Source organism: Carya illinoinensis, chromosome 15 (genome assembly GCF_018687715.1).
Source record: "Carya illinoinensis cultivar Pawnee chromosome 15, C.illinoinensisPawnee_v1, whole genome shotgun sequence".
Lineage (NCBI taxonomy): Eukaryota > Viridiplantae > Streptophyta > Magnoliopsida > Fagales > Juglandaceae > Carya > Carya illinoinensis.
In genome coordinates, this window is record NC_056766.1 from 45,805,307 (window position 1) to 45,833,109 (window position 27,803).

General features: G+C 32.6%; 2 protein-coding genes across 4 annotated transcripts; one reads left to right on the forward strand and one right to left on the reverse strand.

Moving 5' to 3' along the window:
- The first annotated feature begins 7,397 nt into the window (after positions 1-7,397).
- Positions 7,398-13,305, forward strand: LOC122297259. 2 transcript variants are annotated; one of them, XM_043107269.1, is made up of 3 exons: positions 7,398-7,800; positions 9,929-11,103; positions 11,221-13,305. In XM_043107269.1, exons 2-3 carry the CDS (start codon positions 10,003-10,005, stop codon positions 13,060-13,062), a joined length of 2,943 nt encoding a protein of 980 aa, XP_042963203.1. In that variant the 5' UTR covers positions 7,398-7,800; positions 9,929-10,002; the 3' UTR covers positions 13,063-13,305. The 2 variants fall into 2 exon arrangements, with proteins under 2 accessions (XP_042963203.1, XP_042963204.1); XM_043107270.1 differs by having other exon boundaries at positions 11,326-13,305.
- Positions 13,306-14,040: 735 nt separating this feature from the next.
- Positions 14,041-17,626, reverse strand: LOC122297260 (sugar transport protein 7-like). Of its 2 annotated transcripts, XM_043107272.1 has the most exons (5): positions 17,476-17,626; positions 17,062-17,388; positions 15,777-16,096; positions 15,045-15,671; positions 14,041-14,818 (listed from the first exon to the last, which is right to left on the reverse strand). In XM_043107272.1, the coding sequence occupies exons 2-5, from the start codon at positions 17,213-17,215 to the stop codon at positions 14,360-14,362; spliced, it is 1,560 nt and encodes a 519-aa protein (XP_042963206.1). In that variant the 5' UTR covers positions 17,216-17,388; positions 17,476-17,626; the 3' UTR covers positions 14,041-14,359. The 2 variants fall into 2 exon arrangements, with proteins under 2 accessions (XP_042963206.1, XP_042963205.1); XM_043107271.1 differs by having other exon boundaries at positions 15,045-16,096.
- Between the last annotated feature and the right edge of the window lie 10,177 nt (positions 17,627-27,803).

The following is a 27,803-nucleotide window of genomic DNA, read 5'->3' on the forward strand; positions in this document are numbered from 1 at the left end:
ACAAAAATGATTTCCTCTAAATTAAAAGCCACAAATACGAAAGGCATTTCTTAATTTTTTAGAAGCATCGTACGAAAAGGCATTTTTAGGTGTAGCGTTTTGCAAACATTCAAATAATACATGTAAATTATTTTTTTCAATGCATTTAACTGCCTTCACAAATACGAAACACAACCATGGACGTTTGGAGACTGAAAATTTCAATAATTTTATGGGGTTCTTGAAAAAGAGTTCATTTGGAGGTAATAAAGAATGGGTCGGTAAAATCCATTTTCGTTTTTACAGTGTAAATTTGATTGTATTGACTTCAAAGACTTAAAAGTAATGGTGCAAGGCTTTTAAGATACTTCTTTCGCATCAGTTTTTCCTTTAGGTCGTGCTTGGTCATTCACCCCTTCAACTTTCTTCTTTACTTAAAAGAAAAGTTGGGGCTTGGGATGCTATTTTTGCCTTTTCTCATTTTATCAGCGAATAGAGGAATCAAATCTATTTTTGCTATGGCAAGTTATTGAGGGATTGGAGCTTGAGGAAAAGGTATAGTTTGAATTATAACTATATTTGAGTGGTCACTTATGCCGTAACTTAGCTTAATAGAAAAGCCAAAAATGAAGAACTATATGCTTAGGTTGCTTCTGGATCGGTAATTCCTCATTGGGAAGTTAGATTATCATCAGGCCTATACTTTGACATGGCCACTTCACACATCTATAAGTCATGTTCAATATTGTGGGTGATTTTTTTTGTGTACAGAACCTTTTGAATGGTATTGGTACTGCTGTCTTACTCTGCAATGAGATAATTCCTGTGCAGCTTACAAGCTGTGTAACCTCACATTGGCTATTTCACCTAGTTCCATGAATTTCCTTGCCTCTTATTGCTCTCCACACCTTGAGCAACTTCAGGCACTATTCTCTTCTAGAACCAGTGCTTCCTCCACAGGAAAATCATCTCTTCAATTGGTACTCCCTTAGTTTTGGGTAGAAAGGCGTATAACAAGATGTTCATGATGGTAATCTAGCCAGCATAGAAGAGGAAGATACCGAACTTGAATGCACAAAGAAGGGAAAGGACAGACTGGGCCATAATGAATGTGAATAGAAGGTTCACGGCTACGGTAATGCTTTGTCCTGCTAATTGAATTTATAAGAAGAATATCTCACTTGGCATTGTCCAGCCAAGTGGACCCCAAGACAATCCAAAAGCTAGAACAAAGAGGCAAATGATCAGCACCACCAATATAGAGAAACCCTTCGATAATTCTTGATCCATGCCAAATTTCAGCCCCAAGATTATAGCGACGATGACCTGTTTCAAATACACAGATAATGATTAAATGGAAATATGAGTTTAATACAAGATCTTTTTTGTATGGTCAGAAAATTCAATGCTTCTTTTAGTAGAGCTGCTGAATTGAAACATGTTATGTACCCAAGGGGGAATATTGCCAAATCCAAGTTTTGGAAAACAACATAAAAATGACTGCAATTAGAAACTTTGGTGCTAATTTTCATTTGACTTGTCGTGTAACTTTACCTAGCATGCAATCATTTGAATTCCACCACCTATAAGTAAAGCCCTTCGACCCAATCTATCTACTGTTGCAATAGAAATTAGCGTGGATGAAGCAAGAATAGCCCCAGTCAAAGCTGAAGAGTAGAGAGAAGCATTGCCACCAAACCCCACACTCTGAAACATCACTTGAGCATAGAATAGCATAGAATTTATGCCTAACAAATCATGGGTCCATTCCATTCATGAGACTAACAGTTGAAGCATGAACAGAGGCATAAAGTTTCAACTTAGGTATAATGCTTTTAATACATATGACAACAATTGACTAAAGGCCCCCTCCCCAAGAGAATCTTTGTTCTTTCTTCTCTAGATGTCAAGGTGTCTAAAATTGTAACCAAAACATTTCTTCTGAGATACTCAATCTTTATTCCTTTATTTTTTCTGTTTTTATGCTGCAATGCTTTTTAGGCATTTATCGTTATTTAAATCTGATTCTTTGTTTTGCTTTTTTATTTTTGTCAATAATTCTTCTGAAAGATTCATTTGATGGTGAAAATCTATGTAGTCAAGCCCATGTTTTGTTGTGTTTGATTAGTAATTATTCTCGGGTGTTGAGAATAAGCTTTAGAAATTTTGATAATTTGACCATGGTACTACTACTTCTGGGATGTAAAATGTTTTCTCATTTTTCCTATTTTTTTTCTGGAAGATCTGATACTTGTATCTTTGTTTATTACATGTTACCACATCTTTATCATCGTTGTGGCATGGGATATCATCCCCTCTTTATACATTTCCACTGTCTTTATACAAATTAATTTTCTAATTTGTAATGGTTATTAAATCTTCTCCTACTTGATAATGTTACCAGAAATAACATGATGAGTGAAAATGGTGAGTGGGACGAGCATCTGATAGATTCTTTCAAAAAATTTGATCTTGATAGTCCTGTGCTAGCATATATATTCAAGTTCGGATTTGAAGCAGCTTTTTTAGGATTTTTTCCTTTTATTACTTTGTTGATCGATTTGGGTTTGTTTTGATGAGTATGATATGCCCCCCATCATTTCTCTCGAGATTTATGTAATATTGGCTCTTCTCTGCAAGATTCACATAACTCATAAGCAATAGAAGTGGGGTTTGAGTTGACAACTATTCTCTTCAGGACAAACTTGTAGTTGTAGTTCCTTATTTCAAATCTGTGGAATTCTTGGAAGCTTTTAAATGAGCATTGTCTATAAGGTTTTATTGTTTTAATGCATCATGGCTTTCGTGCATTGTACTTAATGGTCCTGAGACCTATTTTCTGAACAAATCGATTCACATATATATTGGGAAGCAACACGGCTCATGGTATGCTGTCCCATTTTCAAAAATAGAATCACAATTGTGAAAGTAATTATTGGTAATAGAATTTAAAAAATGAGCATTGTCTACACGTCCAAAGGAGGGATCTTCACAAACAATCCTAATGCTATGTGTGTGTGTGCGCGTTGTAAAATTGTGGTAGAAGTCAGACAATGACCTCGTGATGCCTCTAAAGACTACTGACTTTCTTTGCGTACAGAATGTGTAGGATCTCTCTCGGTTAGATATTGTAATTCATATATTATAGTTTTGTATTTTGTATTATAATGTAATGTGTAAATAATAAAATAATGTAATATATAGGGGATTGCATGCATTTTATTTTTTCAATTTTATATTTGCTTATTATTCTGGAAACTGTTACTATTATGCTTTTTAATGACTTATAATTTTTTTTTTTTTTATATAACATAGGGTATTATGAAAAGTAGGTTTTCAACACTTTTTTTTTGGAGAATCATGCTTCTCAACATTTTTATATAAATAAAGATTTTTATTATTAAAAAAAAGTTTGTTTAAAGCCGAGCTTTTCGACACTTTTTTGGAGAATCATGTTTCTCAATATTTTCATATAAATATAAATTTTTATTATTAAAAAAAAGTTTGTTTAAAGCCAAGTTTTAACTTTTACCTCAAAAAAAAAAAAAAAATCCCGGGTGCAACACGGTACCTAGATTTTCGGGTTCATAAAATCTAGATTTACTCGGGTACTGGCCCGGGTCCTAATCCAGATACATCCGGACTAAAACCCGAGCCGGGTATACCCGGATACCCGGTTGCTTAGCCACTATAAAGTTTGGATATTTAGAGATTTGTTTTATTTAATGAATATGGATTTAAGAGGCTTGTATTTGGAAAAGGAAGACAACGTGTGGGTGAGAGGCAGAATGCTAGTAACGATGTCGTTGATGTCTAGCGCAAGGAATGTGTGACATTGTATTAAGATTTTCATCATCTAAAGGATGTTCTTTGTGGGATTTGGATGTTCTCTTTGAGATTTGAATGGTGTTTATTATTTCGCATCATACTATCCTGAAATAGGTATTGTTATTTAATGCGAATCGCATTTTTTGAAATATAGTTTATTATTTACTGAAATATTGTGCTCATTTGAATGTATTGTCATGAAATTTGATTGACAGAGAACCACCAAAATTTATAGATTTTAGGCTTTGTTTCATATTCTATTCTTTAAAAATATGTTGGTTGGAGGAGAGAATGAACGAAGGTTGAGTAGGTTGTTGCCGTGTTACCTTATTGGATGACATTGTATATGGAAAGATATTGTAAATATCGAAAGATATGAGGATATTATTAAAAGTTAGAGAAGTCATTTAAATTGAATAAAAAAAATATTAAAAAGTATAATATTTAAATAATATAGAAAAAAATAAATAAGTTAATGTATTATATATTGTAAAATTCTGTATGTTAAATAGAAAAAGTAGATTTTGATAATGTATTTTAAAGAAAATGATAAAGAAACTATTGTAAATGTTTTTACATAAAAGCTAAAGGCAAAACTCAATCTTGGAAAGAATAAGGGTCCGTGTGATATTTAGAATATTTCAAAGTATTTGTGAATAATAATCAAATATTGTTTTTGTTTTAAAATTTAAAAAATGTATATGTTTTTTTTATATGTTTTGTATGAAAGTTTGAAAAATTTATAATGATTAGATAATAATTTGATGAAAAAGTTAAAAATTAAAAATTAAAAAATATTTTATATTTAATTGATGTTTGAAAATAATATTTTAGAATGAAAAAGTTAAAAAATTTAAAATTTAAGAATAATTTAAATTGTTTTATTGGAGAATATTTTGCCTTGTTAAACGGATTTGGAGCATAAGTTTTACTGTTTATTATTCTTATATACTGCACACTATACTTATTTTATATTTATTTTTATTTTTTAAAAATTTTTTTGATTTTATTTTTTTAAAATTAATTAATTTTTTTTACTCATATGTATTGCGGAATGTGAGGACGACGATCATTCACTTTTGAAAAAAGAAAGGTGGTAAGGTCATTATTCTCAGACATGCTTTTTTGCTTTGGAATATTTTATGATCCACATGTTTTCTGCTTTGGAATCTTTGGATATTGACAAACACAAATCTGACATTATTTACAGATGATGAAACTGTATATAGTTGATGACTGACATGATTGTAGATATTAATATCATGACATACGTGTACATAAAATTAATTTATAACATATCTCTATTTTAAATTTATAGATTAGTGGAATAATTATATTTTATTTAAATCTATTAAAATAAATAGTAGAATACCGGTTCATAAGTAGAATTAATTATACTTAAATCAAATTTTTATAATTTATTATTGTAATCTAATTATAAATCAATACTGAGTAATATATTTAAAAAAAAATGATAAAGAAACCATTGTGAATCTTTTCAAAGAAAATCTAAAGGCAAAACTCAATCTTGAAAAGTATAAGGGTTCGTGTTATATTTAGAATATCTCAAAATATTTGTGAATAATAATAAAATAGTTTATGAATAATAATGAATTTATTTGAGTTAAAAATATTTTATTAGATTTTGAAAAATAAAAAAAATTAAATAAAAAAATTATAAAAAGAATATAATTTTTGTTTTGAAATTTAAAAAACGTATATATATATTTATGTTTTGTGTGAAAGTTTGAAAAATTATAATGATTATATAATGATTTGCTGAAAAAGTTAAAAATTAAAAATTAAAAAGATTTTATATTTAATTGATGTTTGAAAATGAGAAAATGAAAAAATTTAAAATTTAAGAATAATTTAAATTGTTTTATTGGAGGATATTTTGCCTTGTTAAACGGGTTTGGAGCATGAGTTTTACTATTTATCATTTATATATACTGCCAGCTTTGCTACGTACAGTCGCCACACGCAGTCGGCGTGCAGTCGGCTGTACGGAATGAATTAAAAAAAATTATAAAAATTTTTTTTTTATATTCAAGGGGACCTACATGAATTATAAAAAGTTATAAAAATAATTTTTTTTTTCATGTAGGTCCCGTATTAATTTTTTTTTTTACAGCTGACTGCACGCCGACTGTATCTCCCGACTGCAAAAAGTATTTCTCATATACTGCACACTATATTTATTTTATATTCTTTTATATATTTTTTAAAAAATTTTGATTTTATTTTTATTAAATTAATTAATTTTTTTACTCATCATAAATAGATTATATTTATGTATTGCGAACGTGAGGATGACGAGCATTCACTTTTGAAAAAGAGAAGGGTGGTAACGTAATTTGGCAAGGGGGCTTTGCTACACGCAGTCGGGAAACGCAGTCGGCGTGCAGTCGGCTGTACGGAATGAATAAAAAAAAATTATAAAAAAATTATTTTATATTCAGGGAGACCTGCATGAATTATAAAAAGCTATAAAAATAATTTTTTTTTTTCATGTAGGTCCTGTATTAATTTTTTTTTTACAGCCGACTGCACGCCGACTGCATTTCCCGACTGCACAAATCATTTCTCTTTGGCAAGGTCTATTATTATCGTACATGCCTTTTGGTTTGGAGTGGTTGGTAGCATTATCCAGTCTTTTATGATCGGACATGTTTTCTGCTTTGGAATCTTTGGATATTCACAAACACAAATCTGACATAAGCCTCACACCCATTATGCCACTTAAAAATATGTAATTTTATTTTTTTACCTTCATAATTAAATTATGAAATGAGGATAAAGAAGTAAAATTATATATTTTTTAATTGGTGTGCTGGGTGTGAGGTTTTTATGTAGCAAGACTCTTAATTTTATATTTGTGGTACTTCCACTTGAAACACTGGAGAGAACTAAAGCTGTCTTAAGGTTCTGTTTGGTCACTGAGAATTCTCAGATGAGAATTTTAAGTTTTAAGATTAAATATTAAAATATTATATTTTAATATTATTATTGTATTGAGATTTAAAAAAGTTAAGAAAAATTTAAATTGTTTATTATATTTTGTATGGAGATTTAAAAAAATTATAATGATAAGATGATAATTTTATGTTTAAAATGAAAATTTCTTGGAGCTAAGCAGAATCAAAACTCTAAAGTAATGTTGAATTTAAAGTATTGTTTGAATTTAGAAAATATTTTATTTCATCATTATAATTTTTTTAAATTTTTATATAAAATAAAATAAATAATTCATTTTTTTTAAATCTCAACTCAATTATTTTAAATATCAGAATAAGAATAATATTAAAAAATAATATTATAATAATATTTTATTTAATTTTTAATTTTTATTTAAAATTATCTGCTCTCATTTTTGAATTAAAATTAATTAATTTAAAATACGACGTAATTAAATGACGTTGGTGAAGATGACGACATTGATGAATACAGTATTTCTTGGACTATTACTTTTGAAAAAGCGAAGGGAATTATTATCTGACATGCTTTTTGGTTTGGACTCTATGGTATTGACAAAAGCCAAAAGGCTGTCAGGTCATTTGGCGAATCTTTTATCATCCCACATGTTTTCTGCTTTGAAATCTTTGGATATTGACAAACACAAATCTGACATTATTTATTTATAGAGGAGATCAATCAATTGAAGCTGCAACGTTAGAAAAGAAAACAATTGCAAGCGGTTCGGTGCTGGAAAACAGACTTGGGGAAGGCTTACAGAGCGGAAAGAACCAGAGGGCACAGTGCGACGGTAAAAACTTCTGAGGTAACAAAGGAGATTCATTTCAGATTCCATTTGGCTGAGAAAACCGTGGCTTACCGGAAGGTGAAAGTTTGATGGGAGGTGATTGGCCGAAATTTTCTGGGTTGGCCGAATAGTTTTCCGACTCTCCCTGTGGCGGTCGATGGTGGAGAAGGAGCAAATCACACAGAAAAACTAACCTTCGGCGTCTTTGGGTGTCTTCCGACGGCGGCGAGGTAAGTGTCTTGGCTTGATGATAGGTTTTATGGTGACTTTGCTGGGTTTTCTTTGTATGGCTCCGTTGGGTGTTCTAGTAAGAGGGGCTGTGTTTTGAGTAGATGGCAGTGTAAGGGAAGCGGTAGTGGGCGGTTTACTAATTAATCATGTGCTTTATCTATTTAGAGAAGATTAGGCCTCCGTTTGGTACCATTTATTTTCTAGAAAAGTGATGCACGCATCAGCCACTATTTACTTTCATAACACACTTATAGATTTAGGATGTTGAGTTGAGTTATGCTATTCATAAGTCCCAACACTACACATCATATAATTTTTTATTTTTTTAAATTTTATTTAGTTTTATTCTTCTTAAAATAATTAAAATTTTCTACTAATCATCTATATACTACACATTTAGTAAGAGAAAAAAATTAAAAAAATAATAAAAAGAGTGGTGTGTGGTGTATGAGGTTTGTGAATAGAATTTTTCGTGTAGAGTTACTTTTCATAAGATATATGAGTGTTTTTTATAGGGTGTGTGGTGTGTAATGATGAATAATGGCTGATGAGAATAATTTCTCTATTTTCTATATATATTTCATCTTTAAATATTACTTGGTACAATTATTTTTAGTTTAGTTTTTTTATTTAATTATTATCTAATTATTATAATTATTTTTTAATTTAGTTTTTTTTCATAAAACATAAAAATGAAAGATTTTTTAAATTTTAAAATAAAAATAATATTAAAAAATAATCTGTTAATTTTATAATACTTTTATTCAATTTTTTTTTCTCATTTTTCAAAATTCAATAAAACATTCTTTCTTAAATTATGTTATAAATTTTTCGACTATTTACAAATATTATAAAATATTTTTAGCATTTGAACGAGCTATAAGATTCCATTTAGATAGTCAGGCGGATAATATGAGATAAGAAATTTTTGAATAGTAATAAAATAGTTTGTAAATAGTAGTGAAATAATTTAAGTTAGGATTTTTATTAGATTTTGAAAAAGTAGAGAGAAAAAGTTAAATAAAATATTATAAATTTAAAATATTGTTAGAATATAATTTTTTAAAATAACTTTTATTTTGATATTTGAAAAAATTAAATTATTTTTTATGTATTATATAGAAGTTTAAGAAATTTGTAATGAGTAGTAATGATTAGATGAAAAATTATAATAGAGAAATTGAAAAGTATTTATGTTTAGGTAGTGTTTGGATCTTGAGATAAGATGAGAAGAGATGAGATGAAACGAAGTAATTATACAAACAGGCTAAGTCAATCACCAGTGAGATTTAGTCAATTATGTCCCTTTTTTTTCATAAACCATCTCAACTCATATCATTTTATCTAAACATTATAACTTTTTTAAAATAAAAATAATATTTTATTTAATTTTCATCTTATCTCATTTTAAATCTTAATTGAGGATTTAAAATACTAATATTAATTTTAAAACTTTTAGGGTAATATCAAAAATAAAAATAAATAAATAACTAGACTTATTTTGTAAGTCCCAATTTTACGATCTGCAACATGTTACAATATATATATATATATATTCATGTTTTACCCCCACACATTTTCACCTAACCAATATGTGATCTATCATTCTGACGTTTTATCTTAATGTTTAAATATGAATGTATAAATAGAAATGCAAAATTGAGAAATTGCATGTTAGTTAGATAGATATGTGTGGTGTAGCATTACTTATTTAAGTAATGCTACCTAATTCTATATATTCGCTACTCATCTAATTAAACTTTTGAAATGAAAGGTCAATAACATATATGATTAATCTCTTAGATAGGGAAATTAACTAAAGGTAATAATTTCAATTTGTTTAAATATAATAATCAATGAGATCAATATATGACAAATGCTCATTAATTTTGAATAGTTAAATATGGATGAATGTTTTTTCTTTTAATCTTCGAATAATTAGTCTTTGGATTGAAAAGTTTAGTTCCAGTAATCCATTGTGGATAATCCAAAAATTTAGTTCCATAATCCATTGTTGATTTTAGGCCCCATCATGTATTTACAACGATCATGATCGTTAAGTAGTTACTATATATATGGTAATAATGAGAATCTTAGCACATTGTGATTATTTTATTTATGGTACAGATTGAACAACTATTGAGGATTAACTTTCAACATTTTCGTAATAATTAAGAAGAACTGAAAGCGGTTTGAAAGAAATGGAAGATGATCATGATGTGGAACAGGTATCTGAAACCAATAGTCAACAATCAAATGGGAGTACTTCAGATGCAGCTCACAAGGCAAATTTTGACATTGGCGAAGAATTGAAAGATGACAATCTAAATGAAGATCAAAGGCGTACACCAAGAGTCCAAACACGTGAGCAACCTAGAAGATTAGTAAAAACTGTTCGTAGTCAACATGCTAGCCGAATCAACGAGAGTACCTCGGATGCAACTCGCTCGACAGCTTTTGAAAATATTGATCATGAAGAAAAAGATGCTAATTTTGATATAATTGGTCACGAAGAAGTAGCTACTAAGTCTGGCATTGTTCCCAATAAAGCAACAGCTTTTGGCATTGGTGGAGAAGAAGATGACAATCTAAATGAAGATTTCTATGAAGATCAGAGGCGTACGCCAAAAGTCCAAATGCGTGAGCAACGTAGAAGATTAGGAAAAACTGTTCCTAGTCAGCATGCTAGCCAAATCAATGAGAGTACTTCGAATGCAGTTTGCCCACCAGCTTTTGAAAATATTGATCATGAAGAAGAAGCTGCTAATTTCGACATTGTTCCTAAAGAAGCAGCTGTTTTTGACATTGGTGAAGAATTGGAAGGTGACAATCCAAATGAAGATCAGAGGCGTACGTCAAGAGTCCAAACACGTGGAGAAGATGATGACTATTGGAATGAAGATAGACAAAAATCAGGATTAGATATAATTCGAAAATGTGAGAGACAAAAACCTGTTATCATTAGCAGATCAGGATGGTCGACAATGAAAGTTCCTGCACCTATGTTCAAAGTCGACAAAGGTGCTTATGTCCCCAAGATTGTCTCTATTGGTCCATTTCATTATAATGAACCAAGTCTACGAGCCATGCAAACTCAAAAACGGCGGTTTCTTAATCGCCTTATTCAAAACAAGACAGGGCAGCCTATCCTTAAAGAAAATCTTAAAAATGCCATGAGAGAATTGGAGGAAATGACCAGAAATTTTTATGCAGAAGACTTTCAGGCTATAAAGTCTAATGATTTTGTGCAGATGATGCTCCTTGACGGCTGCTTCATTGTAGAAATCCTACGTTTATACGAGGTATTAATTAGTTATATATTCTAATTAAGTTAATATTTCGCTCTAATTTTCCTTCAGCAATTATGATCACATGAAGGCAAAGTGATAATCACATTTATACTTCTTGACTTTTTGTAGAAAAAATATGTGGGGGAGCCTATTTTTGAAACACGATGGATACTTTCAAATATCTCTCGCGATTTACTTTTGTTGGAGAACCAACTCCCTATGTTTGTACTGCAGAAGATTTTTGAACTTACTACCGGGGAAGGAGAGGCAAGTCCCGATCTGAATACGCTTGCTCTTGGATTTTTTAAACCCTTGAGACTTGGGAAGGATGAATTTGCGACACTTAAGTTGAAAAAGTGCACCGATGGGTATATACATCTGTTGGCTTTGTTTCACTCTACCTTAACTTCAAAGGATAACATATACCCAAAGCAGCTTGCAAAGAGGGAAAAGAAAAAAAAACATCTTATTCGTCCTGGGAAAGGTTGGGTGCATAATGCCAAAACACTTCGTTATGCTGGTATTGAGTTAAAAAACAATTCTGATAGCATTCTTGACATACAGCTTAAAGGCAAGACGTTGAATATTCCGACCATGACCATCCATGATGGCACCAGCCCTTTGTTGAGGAACTTGATAGCCTATGAACAAAACAACCGCTCTGCAGCTCCATATTTTTGCTGTCTTGCAGTGTTCTTGGGCAGTATAGTGGATACGATCGAGGATGTCAAGATTCTTCGTGATGCCGGGATTATCAAACAGGCAAAGGGTGGAGACGAGGAGGTGGCAAATCTTCTCAACAATCTCACTAATGGGCTGGTGTTTGATATTGATAAGGAGGACTGCTACATGATAGAGCAAATCGAAAACATCAACCGTCTTTGTCAAGCACACAACACTAGAGTTCAATTTCGCCATCTTGTCTATAGGTTGAACTACAAGGGATTACTTATAACATATGCTTCCATCCTGGTTACAATCATCTTTTCCCTTTTAGCTGCTAAGTTTGCAAGTTACAACCCCTTAGCTAATCAGCACTATTCACAGCCAGAACCTCTACCTCCACCTCCACCTCCACCTCAACTTCCACCTCTGTATCTGCATCCACCTTCACCTTCACCTCTACCTCTACCTTCGCACTTGTATACACCTCCACCTCCACCTCCACCTTCACCTCCACCTCCACCTCCATCTCCTTATCTGCGTCCACCTCCACCTCTATCCTATTTGCCTTTCCCTCTACCTCCACCTTCATGGCCAGAACCTCCACCTCCACCTCCACTTCAACCTCCACCTCCGTATCTGCATCCACCTCCACCTTCACCTCTACCTTCGCACTTGCATACACCTCCACCTCCACCTCCACCTCCACCTCCACCTCCACCTCCGCCTCTACCTCCACCTTCACCTCCACATCTGTGTCCACCTTCACCTCCACCTCCACCTCCGCATCTGCGTCCACCTCCACCTCTGTATTTGCATCCACCTCCACCTCCACCTTCACCTCCGCATCTGCGTCCACCTCCACCTCCATCTTCGTATCTGCATCCACCTCCACCTCCACCTCCTCATTTGCCTCCACATTTGTGTCCACCTCTACCTCCACCTTCACCTCCACCTCTACCTCAGCATCTGTGTCCACCTTCACCTCCACTTCCGCCACCTCCATCTCCGTATCGGCGTCCACCTCCACCTCTACCTCTGCATTTGCCTCCGCATTTGTGTCCACCTCTACCTTCACCTTCACCTCCACCTCTACCTCCACATCTGCGTCCACCTCCACCTCTGTATCTGCGTCCACCTCCACCTCCACATCTGCGTCCATCTCTACCTCCACCTCCACCTCTACCTCCGCATTTGCCTCGGCATTTGTGTCCAGCTCCACCTCCAGTTCCAGCTCCAGCTCCACCTTCACCTCTGCATCTGCGTCCACCTCCACCTCCACCTCCGCATCCGTGTAAATGTCCATAAACATTACGACAAAAATAAAACATAATTTGAAATGGTTGATGCAGGTTTATCTGGTGGAGTTGACATTGATGATTGAGTCCCGCGTTTGCAAATCATTTAGCTTAATATTGGTTTTTTAATAAAATTGAGAGTATTCTGAATCTCATGTAGAAGTGTTTTTTCATTTTTTGTTTTTTTGTTTTTTGTTTTTTGTTTTTGTTTTTGTTTTTTAAATCAAGTTGTGGATGCTATGTTGTTGTTTCATTATATATGTCAATACTATGTGTATTATGTTTGAATTTTGAATCGAATAAATCAATCTTGGAATCAAAAGTTGCCGGGGGTTGCTCCCAATGCATGTTATAGATTGTGACCTCCATAAATCTTCTAATTTATATTATAAAGAACAAAAAATGTCTTCTAATTTATAAGGAATCCCTTCGATTTTCTTTCATATATTTATATCACAATTATGTGTGACAAAAATGATTTCCTCAAAAGTAAAAGCCACAAATACGCAAGGTATTTTTTAATTTTTCAGAAGCATCGTACGAAAGGGCATTTTTAGGTGTAGCGTTTTGCAAACATTCAAAAAATACATGTAAATTATTTTTTTCAAGGCATTCTACTGCCTTCACAAATACAAAACACAACTATGGACGTTTAGAAACTGAAAATTTCAATAATTTTTTGGTATTCTTGAAAACAAGTTCATTTGGAGGTCATAAAGAATGAGTTGGTAAAATCAATTTTCGTTCTTATGGTGTAAATTTGATTATATTGATTTCAAAGACTTAAAAGTAATGGTGCAAGGTTTTAAGATACTTCTTTCGCATAAGTTTTTCCTTTAGGTCGTGCTTTGTCATTCACCCCTTCAACTTTCATCTCTACTTGAAGAAAGCTGGGGTTTGTGATGCTATTTTTGCCTTTTCTCATTTTATCAACAAATAGAGGGATGAAATCTATTTCTGCCATGGCAAGTTATTGAGGGATTGGAGCTTGAGGAAAAGGTATATTTTGAATCATAACTATCTTTGAGTGTCACTTATGCTGCAGCTTAGCTTAACAGAAAAGCCAAAAATGAAGAACTATAAGCTTTGGTTGCTTCTAGATCGGTAATTCCTCATTGGGAAGTTAGATTATCTTCAGGCCTATACTTTGACATGGCCACTTGACACATCTATAAGTCATGTTCAATATTTTGAGTGATGTGTGTGTATAGATCCTTTTGAATGGTATTGGCACTGCTGTCTTACTCTGCAATGAGATAATACCTGTGCAGCGTACGAGCTATGTAACTTCACAGTGGCTGTTTCACCTAGTTCCATGAATTTCCTTGCCTCTCATTGCTCGCCACACCTCCAGCAACTTCAGGCACTATTCTCTTCCAGAACCAGTGCTTCCTCCACAGGAAAATCATCTCTTCAATTGGAACTCCCTTAGTTTCAGGTAGGAAGGCGTAAACAAAGATGGTCATGATGGTAATCCAGCCAGCAAAGAAGAGGAAGATACCGAACTTGAATGCACAAAGAAGGGAAAGGAAAGACTGGGCTATAATGAATGTGAATAGAAGGTTCACAGCTACTGTAATGCTTTGTCCTGCTGATCGAATTTCCAAGGGGAATATCTCACTTGGCACTGTCCAGCCAAGTGGACCCCAAGACCATCCAAAAGCTAGAACAAAGAGGCAAACGACCAGCACCACCAATATAGAGAAACCTTTCGATAGTTCTTGATCCTTGCCAAATTTTAGCCCCAAGATTATAGCGATGATGACCTGTTTTACATACATACATAATGATTAAATGGAAATATGAGTGCAATACAAGATCTTTTTTGTATGTTCAGAAAATTCAATGCTTCTTTTAGTAGAGCTGCAGAATTGAAACATGTTATGTACTGAAGGGGAATATTGCCAAATCCAAGTTTTGGAAAACACCATAAAAATTACTGCATTTAGAACTCTGGTGCTATTTTTCATTTGACTTGTCGTGTAACTTTACCTGGCATGCAATCATTTGAATTCCACCACTTATAAGCAAAGCCCTTCGACCCAATCTATCCACTGTTGCAATAGAAATTAGCGTGGATGAAGCAAGAACAGCCCCAGTCAAAGCTGAAGAGTAGAGAGAAGCATTGCCACCAAACCCCATACTCTGAAACAACATTGGAGCATAGAAGAGAATTGAATTTATGCCTGTGAGGATCTGAAATGTTGGCAAGAAGATTGCCATAACCAATTGAGGCCTGTTCCTTTTTTCAAGGATGTTATGAAATGGATGCTTTATTGAGTTTGCAAGCTCACTTGCATCAACCATGTCTTCAAACTCTGCATCGACATTTTTGGTTCCTCTAATCTTTTCCAGGACTTTTCTCCCTTTCTCTTTTAGTCCTTGCTCGATTAAGCTGTTAGGTGTCTCAGGAAGTAGTAGTCCTCCCACTGTCATCAATAGAGCTGGAAAAGCAGCCAAGCCTATAGAGAGCCTCCATCCCCAAGGTTGAAGCTTTTGTGTTCCGTAATTGATCATGTTTGCTGTAAAGATCCCAAGTGTAGTTGCCAATTGGAACAACATGTTCAGGCCTCCTCGAAGATGAGTTGGCGCCATTTCTGATAAATATAGTGGAACCGCCTTCAAAACAAACATGGGGAAGACTATGTTGTGTGGTTTCTGAAACAGAAAACATATTTTCGCTTTTTTCTTATAACACTTGAAAAGGTAGGTGAAACAGGATACCTGATTTCCAAATCCAATGCCAACACCAAGCATGATTCGACCCAAAAGAAGCATTGCCATATTAGCGGCAGCTGAGTTCAGGGTTGCTCCAACAAGAAAACTGATCCCACCACAGATAATACTTGCCCGACGTCCATACTTCCTTGTAACAGGAGACGCCACCAAAGATGCAACCAAACCAGCAAAGTATAAGGAAGATGTAAATGCTGCAAGTCCTTGGTTGTTGTACTTGCAGTAGTTACTTTCATGTACATGCTTCTTCTTTATATAAACCGTATGGAAGAATTTTTCGAGAAATGGATCCATCGATGTCACTCCTCCTGTTGATCACAAAAGAGCGATTGGTAACAATCTGAATGAACTTGTAGACACACTCTCTTCTTCTCATTGGGTTCCAATGAGAGACATAAGAAAAGAAAAGAAAACTGGGATGTAATATTTGCACGTTATTGGCATGGTATATATAGGACACAGGATTTTGTGAAGATGTCTTATGGGTTGTTTGGTTGTTGAGATGAGATAGCGATGAGATGGGTTTCATCTCATCTCAACAACCAAACACTACTCAAACATAGCTTTTTCAATTTCAAATTTTTAACTTTTTTTTTTATTTTTTTATCTTATCATTATTTAATCATTACAACTTTTCTAAATAAAACACAAAAGATAATTCAACTTTTTCAAACTTTAAAATAAAAATATTATTAAAAAATTATATTATAATAATATTTTTACTTTATAAAATTTTTATTCAACTTTTTTTTTCTCATATCTCAAAATCCCATAAAAAAAATCATAATTCAAACTATTTTACTACTATTCATAAATAATTTCATTACTATTCATAGATTTTTCAACTAATCTCATTTTCCAAGCATCCTCAGCTGATGTATTTGAAAACAAATTACCTATAAATTGTGTGGGGAGCATGCAATACAATTTTCAACTCGGGCCAGAATTTTGGAAACCTGGTATAAAAAACTTTCTAATTTTTCCCTAAAGAAAGCAGCGTCACAAAAGGCTATATTGCCTTGCTATCTGATTCCATTATTGCACATGCAACCCATATAAAAGTTACGTGACAGCTGAACTTTTCACCCAAAAAAAAAAAAAAAAGGTAAAAAGACTGAACTTTTCACTCCACCCTTGATTCAATATTGCGACACCAAAAACAGTTCTTTCGCATGACAATCTTTGGTATACGCTCCACCACCATAGTAATCATCGAAAAAGCGAAAACAGCAACGAATTTGTCAAAAATTCTGATCCAGAAAGTTGAAAGTACCTGAAATTCCAATATCATAGCCAAAAATTGAGCCACCAACAGCAGCAACAGAGCAGGCAATGATCACATAAACAGTGACCTTTCCTCGGTAATGTTCAGCTCTCTCTTTGGCCACACCGGCCGGACCAAAAGATCCACCTGCCATGATCTCCATTGTCCAAAGCCCTTCTCTTCAGAAATATGAAGGGAAACGCAGCCGGCCAACTCCTCAACCTTGGGTAATGATTATTAATGACATAAAGACCCACCTCCTGCCATCTCCATAGACGTTCGATCTCTTCCGATCTCAGACCTCACGAATACTATGAAGGGCGCAACGCTTCACCCCTGAGAATTGAGTTTCAATGAGAAGTCGTTTGACGTTTCATAAAGATTGCAGTGGTGTCGACAGAAGTAATTACATTCCCCACTTACCTCGATCCAACAAACGATATCTTCAATGGCTTAACTTGGGGGTTTGTTCTTGTTGTTTTAGTTGAACGACAAATATATATGCAGGTACGTAGGATTCATCAACCTTCTCGCTACTCAGGACAAGGGATGCACTTTTCCATGGAGAGTTCCTTTTCTGAATTATAGGATCTAAATATTTAAAGAGATAAATATAATCTGTGTGAATCAGTATTTATTAGGACAGAAATAATTCTAAAGATTTCTTTTTTTAGAGAAAAGTACGTATAATATATAATACTGTTAAAGAAGGAACATTTTCTTAAAAGGAAAATAATAAATTTATAAATTTTTATTATTATTTTACTTTAATTCTATTTAAAACGAAGGGTTATGTCAAATTAATTTTTTTTAATCGAGTGTTATGATTTCATTAATTGCAGCTTGTAAACTTTAAAAAATTAAATAAAAAAAAATTGACCCAAAGTTATTAACAAGAAAAGGTGTCTAATAACATATTTTCCCTTAATTTGATACTTTATGGTTCATATACAAATTCCAATATTCCAACAAAAATTAAAAAATTCACCATAATTGGAAAGGAAGAGATGAATCAATCTATTCAACAAAATGAAATTCATGTCATAAGATCAGACGATCATGATCATAGTCGATAAAATAAATTTAACGAATCACGTAAAATCATAATAATTTATAAAATTACTTTTTGTTTTCTAATTTCCGACTTAAGCAGTCTTCAGAGTAAATATATACTGACTGTACTATTCCTCCTTCCATCTTTTTCGTTGGATAATGGGAAAAAATATAATTTTAGTATATATACATGATATGATCTTCTTCTGTTGATAAGAATGTGAAATAATATTTATTACGCTGATGAGGGTTGACTTATTTTGATAAGAAAGGATTATTTGGCAATAAATAATTAATAACAAATAAATATTTTTCCTATACTAGTATAGGAAAAATAATAAATAAAATTATTGTTCCTAAAATCATAGACCTTATTTCCGAAAATACACATTACATTTATTTTAATTTTTTTTATAATAATTATGTAATATATAGATGATAAGTACAATAACAAAATTAGTTAATTTAATAAGAATAAAATAAAATAAAAAATAATAAAAATAAAAAATAATTTTAAAATATATAAAATATATGATATAGAACGATGAATAACAATTTCTTGTAAGAAGACATCCCATGCAGTACTGACACATAGCGGTCCATTTGTTTGCTTTGTCTGGAAGGCTTTTACCACACAAAAGCTATTCAAGTTGCTTAGGAGGCCATATATTACCTGATCAGTGGTCGTGTTATGTAATTATATAGATAAAGCCCACTGATAAATTTTTATCCCATTCGGCTCCAAACCTGACCGTTTTGCAAAGAGGGCTGGCTTCGCCTATAATGGGTTGGGTTTAAAAATGACTTAATCCACGTTAACTTAAACTCAACAATAAGCAACACTATAAGCCCACTAACAAAGGCTTAACAGAAAATTAAACCCTCAAAGAGGGGCGCCTACACCTCCTGGGACATTCCTTGATTACTGAATTATTAGTAACTGCATTTGATTACACGATAAATAACAAGCACTTGGCTACAATCAATTTTCCTTGCATTATTTCTAGGCTCCTAGATGTAGCAAGAACTAATAATCTGAATGAGGTTTTTTTTTTTTTTTTTCCTTTTTAAAAAAAAAAAATCTTTCTTTAAATATTTTTTAAACATTCTTAATCATTGACAAAAAAAAAAACATAAAATAAAAATAAAAATATATGAGTGGGCATATTATTTTCTTTAAAATAATACTTTATTCTTTTCAAGAATGAGATTTACCTCTCTAGCTTTCTCGTGAGACACATGTAGAGTTCAAAATTATTACAAAAATGATAACTAGCATTTATAGTAAAACATAACCCACGTACCAATTTGAAGACTTTATTACATTGTTGCTCTTGAATTCTAAATCATGACAAAAAGTGATTGCATCTAAGATTTGGGCTTTATTTTATGTGAATTTGTTTTTAGTTTGGACACTATTTTTTTGAGAAAGTCACTTATATTTTATGGCAGTTAAAATATATTACTAAGTAATGATTTATAATACAAGTATAGTAAAATAAAAATACATAAAAAAATAAAAAAAATGTAAATAAAAATATTACAACAAAAATCACGTTAAATTTAAAACAAAATAACCAATATTACTAATAAATAAAATATTTATTTAATTAAAACACATTAAATACAGGATATAACATGCATGTTAAAAAATATATATTTTTCCTAATGGTTTCCCAGTAAAGTCTTGCTGCACGTGTATTGGCAAGCATTAAAATATTGATCGTAGTAATTAATTAATTTGTTAAAGTTCTTTTATAATATTCTATTAATTATATTACTTATATAAAAGTTGAAGTAATGTCTTTTAAGCTATATATGCCATCAATTATTTTTATAAATTTTATAAAAAAAACATATTATTTCTGTAAAATAATTATTTAGTTCAACTAAACAAACGTGTTTTACATATTACTTTGACCTCTATATATATATATATGGAAAATTTTTATTGTCATCCTCACACTTCATACACCATATTTATTTTAATTTTTTTAATAATAAATATGTAGTGTGTGGATGATAAATAGAATAATTTAATTAGTTTAATAAGAATAAAATGAAATAAAAAATAATATTTTAATATATAAAATGTATAGTATGGGATGCTGTGTAGTATTTTTCATATATATATATATATATATATAGGTCTGGTTTCAGTGGTATGTCCCAGCAAGTTTTGTTTGAATTTTTCCATCAATTAAGTCTGATCATACAGCCGTAGTCTATCTGTGTTGCAACTTGCAGGTCAATGAATTAATGGTCTGGCCCACAAACGCCAACTGCCTTTGCCAACTAATTATGATGCCAGCTAGCTAGAGATCCATCATTCAGGAACAGTCATTTCTTTAGCAGAGAGAGATCAGTGAGAGATCGAAGTCATGGATGCATGATTAACGAAATGGGCAATTGGCCTCAAGTACGAGAGAAGTGCTCCACGCTCCGATCCTATGGTATTTAGATAATACAAAGATGAAATGATGATATGCTTACATCGCCATCAATATAATATATATATATATGTATGTATGTATATACATATATGCGTGTCTCACACTTTGAATAAGATAAACAAACTAAATAAATCATACAATGTACGTGATGGTAGTTGGGATATAAAAAAACGGTCGTCTGTTTTAAGATATTTGAACAAAAGATCAGATCATGGATGGATAATGCAAAGACATCATGGTCATCATGTGCATGAATGGGGGAAATTGGAATCTTTGAAAGTTCTAAAGCTGTCTCTTTCTGTAGACATTGAAGTTCTGATGGATAAAAGAGGTATGTACCTTGGAAGTACTTTTGTTCCATTGCCTGCAGGCATCTATATATGACCAGTTTGGATGGTAGAGTATTTTTAACATATTTTATTATTATTATTTATTTTATCATTAAATTTTAATTATTTTTTACTGTTTTATATTACCATTCACCATTATTTAATATTTTAAAATTATTTTTTTTTATTATTTTTAATTACTATTTACAGAATATCTAAAATCACCTCAATATTCAAACACAATAATAAATATACTTAATTTCCATTGAGTTGTAACACCTCAACTCAGTCATGCGTGCATGCATGCGGTAATACTTTTAATGGCACTTGCTTGCACGATTCAGATTCTTAATCCTAGTTTTTCTGCAGTTGGTTGATGATGAGGCAACTCCATTAACAGATTAAAGGCAACATTAATAATGGACATCCAAGTATGGGACAAAACGATAATGACTGCTTAAAAAGTGGCGAAAATTAACCAATTCTATTTTTGCCAGTACGACAATATTAATGCTTTAATAAGATAAATAGTACCAAAGTCAGGCAGACAAAAGATCATGAGCACATGAGATGAGCTGGTTTGGTGTAAAACTCGATCAGTAAATTTTCAGTTGATTTTTCTTTTTGTACGTACGTACGTATTGCATGCATGCATGATGCATGTACTCATGCAATATCGTATTGGATGCCACGGTCCGTATATATGTAGATGAGGTCCTCGATCTACCAGCTCTAACATTCTATTTCTTTTTTCTTTAGATCTATATATATATATATATATGATTAATTAACAACTCAAAAGTAGTTTTGATCAATTTAAAAAATGGATAATTATCTTCTTAGGATGATTGTCATGTCGCCTGCATGCATGACTCCCTAAACGACTTGTAATATAAATGGCCAACTTGATAGCTAGCTAGCCTTGATACCATTGAGCCCCAAGGCCGTGAAATTAACATACTTACTATGTACTATACATAAAATACTCATATCGGTAGCTCTATATACTTAGGTGTTGATACAAGAGAAGTATCATTGTGGCTAAACCATTTCGATCTCTATAATTTATAGGCTAATGATGATTAAACTTAAGGGTCGAAAAGGGTTTTGAAACATAGCGATTAATAATTGTTTAAAGAGGTCTAAACTTGGGGTTACCTAATTATATAATATATATATATATATATATATATATTTATATATAATACAACAACCATAAATTAATTTCAATAATAAAATACGTACGATAAGTAAATATTAAAAATATAACCACTTGCATGCGTTTTTCGCGCGAGCTAATTAATTAAGATGCTTCATGGAAGATACAAGCCAACTAGATTATTGGCTCGGTCTTTGCTTGATGATATTTTATATATATATATATATATATAATATTTATATAATTTAATTAACGCGTTTTCTTAAATATTACTACAATGTTTTAGCTACCAAGGATGTCGCGATCAGCTATATACTTAATTTATCTTTCCAGCTAGCTAATAGAATTCTATTGGATCATTTGTTAATTACATGTATATGTTAATGAGTATTGCTACAACCACAAAAAGATTATACAAAATTAAATAATCTCACAAACTGACGTGACTTCATGGAGTCTGTTAGATTTATTGTACAATAAAAATAACTTTATAATATGACGAATCATATCATATCAACTCAGTTTATAACTAGGATTACAATATGATTTATTTTTGGTTAGAGTATTTTTCCATATTTATATATAATTATATCACGATCAAGAATTATTATCTCCCTCCTCCCGACCACCTCCTACTACCTTAACTTTAACATGATTACTTTAACCCTAGCTTGTGGACAGGATCGAAACTTTAAAAGTCAAGTCATCAACCACTAACAGTACTACCTACAGCTAGTTTTGATTACAAAGACTTAGAATAATTAGTGGGATTTTAGAACCATAATGCACGCTAAAACTCTTGGCCCCATGATGACAATTGCATGGTGTTTTCCTGATCAAGACTTGGCGGTCCTATTGGGAAACTTCCTATAACCTATTTAATTTCTTTAATTAGCAACATATATACTATTAATGAAGAAAATAAATATATAAAGTGGAAGCGTATAGTTTCCAAAACAAATTCTCTTCTTTCTTTAATATTATTATTTTTCTAGTAATTAATAATGGTACATCAAGATTATCTTCATGATCAATGAGTGATTATTATTTAATTTCGAATTATAAATACGTGGGGCTCTCATCGTATTATATTATATAGAATGTCATGAACGTAGCCAATAATCCTAGGATTGGATATATCAACCATATTATCAATCAAGTCATCTAGTTAATTATATTCTGCATGCAACTACTTAACAATTTGCACCATCATCAAGTTTCTTTCACAGGGTCTCATGCTCAAACAATATATAGAAATTAAATCTAGCTTACTGAAAATTACTCTCTCTCTCTCTCTCTCTCTCTCTCTCTCTCTCTCTCTCTCTCTCTCTCTCTCTCTCTCTCTCTCTCTCTCTCTCTCTCTCCTTTTTCAAACTAATATATATGTTTAAATATCGATATATATATATATATATTTATTGAACCATAATTTTCATATTGTATATCATGATTTATAGAATATAATTATAATCTACGCCGCACTTAACAACCTTAATTAAATAATTGTGAGACGATGACTAGATAACTTATTACTATTATATATATATATATTTATATATAAAGCATCTGATGAAAGCAATTACGCATTTCACATTCGTCATATTTACGTAAGAATTGTCATTTGAAACGGTCCGCATGTGGACTAATTTTGAACATATAACAACAACCATGAGTTTGTTCCGATCGAAAGTAAGAAATAATATAAAATCTCTCGTCAGTTTCTTTGTTTTTAAAGAATAATAGGTTTTCTAAAGGGTAGTGATAGGCAGTACACGACCCTATCACTACCCATTTACTACTTACAAAAAATTTTAAATTTTTTATTTTCTTATCATTTTCTTTTAAGTATTTTTTTAACATTCTTAATCACTAAGAAAAAATTCAAAAAATATATAATTTTATTAATAATAATTTCTTTAAGTATTAAGTAAAACAAAATATTAAAAAAAAAATCAAATACAAAAAGAGTAGTAAATTAGTAGTAAGAGGGTTGTAACCGTATCATTTTCCTTGCTGAATACTAGCTAGGAATTGAGGTACGTACTTATTATAAAGAAGTGCATTGTCGGATGATTCGGATTAACGAAGTAATTAAAATTAGCACATGATTTAAAACAAGCTAGCTAGCTAACTAGGCATCATGCAAAACCGACGTCGTACATTAATTTGTGTATCATTTGATCTGGCCGGCCAGCTTTTCATTTGAAGTCTTATTCATGATTAATCAATAACCAATAATATTACATGAATATTTGATAATTTGGGCAGTATTTTTATTTTAAAAGGGTTTTTTTAATTTTAATTTTTAAATGAATAATTTTAAGATATATACCCCTAGCTAATTATATAATTACATGATGCTCGAGGACGAAAATGGTACGGAATAAATATTCTAGCTTTCATAATTATTAATTATACCTTTAACGTACACAAACACAAACACACACTACAAGAAAATGTGTTTTTCTCAGCGTTTTTTTAATTGCTGGGAATAAAATCGCTGATTATTGTTATTATTTACAGCGATTTTTTCATCGCTACAGATATTCAACGCTAATTAAAACGCTTGGCACGGGCATAGCTTAGAAATTTTATTGCAGCGATTTATGATATAGTCGCGGCAAGAAATAGCGCTGCAAATTAAAAAAACTTATTACAGCGCTACATGATACGCTGTAATAAATTCAGGCGCCAAGATGAGCTCAGTTTTATTAATTTCCCCCCAACACTTTTACCCCAAACAGTAGCAGAGTTCCCAAATCATTCCCTCGACTCCTCTTCGGCCATACTCCCTACCCATCATCTGCAAGTTCTTTGGTAATTACCTTCTGCAAATCCCCTAAATTTTCCTTAGTTTAACCACTCGGCTTGAAGATTTCTTCTCAAGCACACGTACACGAAGCGAAAATAATTTTCGGAGTCTCTTATTCCACTCCCTTCTCCCCCTGGTTAGTGTTTCTTGGTGGCTTTCTGAGTTTGCCTTCAAGTAGTTCAGACCCATCGGCGAGTTTGGAAGAGAAATTGAGTCTATATTTGGCCTGTGTACTCACTGTGTTGGGTTAATTTTGGGGAATCAACCGATTATTTTCAGGGCAGGCTTTGTTTGAGCTGGTTGAAGTATGGTTTCTTCTCCCTTTAATTTTAATAGTCGCTCCTCCTTCATGCCTTAATTGTTGTTTTTCACAGCTTGCCTGTTTGTTTGCACACTACATTTTTCCATGCTCCCCCATCTTCTTCCTTTCGCACGAATTTATACATATTTCTTGTACGGGTTGTTCTAAGTTTGGAGCTAGTATCATAACACCCACCCATTTGTGTGACCTATGTTTAGAAAAACAGAGCAGGTTCTAAACAAGCATGGCCCTTTTCCGTTAATGCTGTTATATGTTGTTACTTGATATGTGTATAAAGTACCAATAGTACTTGAAATTAGGAGAAAATTAAATCTAGTGCTTAGCCTTACCATTACTTCCTAGCTAACAAGTCATCTTACCCATTGATAACCAAGGTCATCACTGGTTTCTTGAAATCAGATCGTGATGGGTGGTGCTAGATCTTGTCCACACTAGTGAAGCACAGATGGACCACAAGCACAGTGCATTCTTTTTCTTTGGTGCGCATAGACCCCACCACCATATGTATTTACTCTCTAGCACATAATGCATAGTGGGGTAATTTGTGGCTGGCTGATACTGTCTGATGTGATCTGAAACACTTGTTGGGTTCACTCCTTGGACATACATGTTCCTGATTTTTAGGACACAAATGTTATTTCCACCCAGGCCTTGTAACCCATCCAGTCGTGCACAAGGACCTTGGGTGAACCTGCCATTTGCTAGCTGCCAATGCATCTTTCACACATGAATTATAATTATTTTGCTAAGTGCAAGCTTTCAACTCACAGTTCTTTCTTGTTTGGACTCACTTTGAAGATTGGGATGGAATAGACCTATCAGTTTCTGTTGCTAATGTCATTGTGACATTAATTTCACACGTTTAATTCCTCCAACTCAATTTTCATGAGTTGCGCGCCCCCGCCCGGCCGGATGAAGTGACCAGGTGCTTGGAGCTATTTCATGTGTTGCCGACCCACTCTTAAAGAAAGCAAGTAAATAAGTTATAAAACATCCAAAGGCTCTTCTCTCTCTCTCTCTCTCTCTCTCTCTCTCTCTATATATATATATATATATATGTGTGTGTGTGTGTGTGTGTGTGTGTGTGTGTGTGTGTGTGTGTGTGTGTGTGTGAGATTGTGGAGATCCAATACTTCAGTGGCGAAAGCAGTTCCCGAGTATATATAATTCGTTTCCATTTGCTGCACTCTGGTGGGGTAAACCTTTATATCTTTCTTTCCCTCCTTCCTCCACCCTTTAGACGTTTTTAAGTCATTTAAAATTATCAATTGGTGGTAATAGCTAGAGTGGCTACCCTTACTTCTACACCTCTATATATTGAATGTATTTTGTTTTGGACCACAATCGCTTGCTAAACATTTCAATTTGTACATGTAAAATGAGTATAATTTAGTCTGCATATCTAGCTAGATAAGCTACATTCAGAAAGAAAGAAGAAAGTATTGCTATTATTATTATCATCATTTCCACCCGTGTAGTCTTGGAGTTGCAGACCTTTTTCCCTGACCATGCCAGACCTTATCTTCCTGGTATTCTGAACCAAATGAATTTTCTTCTGCCATGAATAGGTACGTACTGCATGTAGTAATATAAAGTGTGGTAGTCCTCACTCCTCAAATCAGGCCGTCGACCCGGATCCAGTTGAAAAGTTTTTTAGGCGATTTCTCCAATAGACATAGATAGCAGTTAATTTGTACGTGGCATATTATATATATGCAGTGCCAAATAATTAAAAATAAGATATTATTATAATACCATACGCTACCAACCATGATCCGGGGTTGTTAAAAGGCCGCAATAGCGCCTAGCTAGCACTAAGCATGTGTCATTCTGAAGTATTGACTTCAGAATGACACTTGATATATAGGGATATAAATGACGATCTAGAGAAGAAGAAAACATGCAGATAGTGAAAATCGCCTGTACTGGCCACCAATTTGAAATATTTACATTACTTCTGTCAGTTCTGTGGTGACTTGCTACCTAGCTAGCTATTTATAAATTGCGGGACTTGTAAAGTTTGAAGTTTGAAAGAAAAATCCTTCATGATTTTCTCGGTTGATTGCCTCTACGGCATATCTATTAATGCAACGAATGGAAATATCCATGCCTCAAAATATCAACGTTAGAAGAGGTTGAAAGGTTCATACCGGCCTGTTGCTTCCTAACTAGTACATAATTTGCAATATCACGTGGAGTCAATTAGGAGGTTCTATATATAAATTTTTCTAACTCATGAAATCTATTAAATGTGTCACTCATATTCTTGACTAACCTCAACTCATTATTTAATAAAAAGTTGTTTATATGTGTCCTTGGGGGTTCAACCTTTAAATTAGCTCAAATATACCCAATCTTACAATAAAGATGGCAACTAGTTACATAGTCAGTTTATTAGCTACGTATCTTGGGAGGATGTGGTACATATGGCTTGGAAATATTAACTTTCTTGCATGTTATCCATAGATAGTAAAATTCATGCAAATTGCACCAATGTATGTGACATGGAATCAGTCAAATGGTAAACTAGCCAGATTGAATCTTGAGAATGGTGAGGACAGAGAATAATATTTTCTGCAGTGTATTACTAGAAAATTTGCTACGCCGAATTTTACTGTGCCTA

Excerpts from the sequence above, each read along its gene's own strand:
- LOC122297260 (XM_043107271.1), bottom strand. The coding sequence starts at position 17,215 with ATGGAGATCATGGCAGGTGGATCTTTTGGTCCGGCCGGTGTGGCCAAA. Across the intron at positions 16,097-17,061 it reads CTATGATATTGGAATTTCAG|GAGGAGTGACATCGATGGAT; the intron begins GTACTTTCAACT and ends TGTGATCAACAG. Across the intron at positions 14,819-15,044 it reads TTCAAATGATTGCATGCCAG|GTCATCATCGCTATAATCTT; the intron begins GTAAAGTTACAC and ends TATGTAAAACAG.
- LOC122297259 (XM_043107269.1), top strand. The coding sequence starts at position 10,003 with ATGGAAGATGATCATGATGTGGAACAGGTATCTGAAACCAATAGTCAA. Across the intron at positions 11,104-11,220 it reads AAATCCTACGTTTATACGAG|AAAAAATATGTGGGGGAGCC; the intron begins GTATTAATTAGT and ends GACTTTTTGTAG.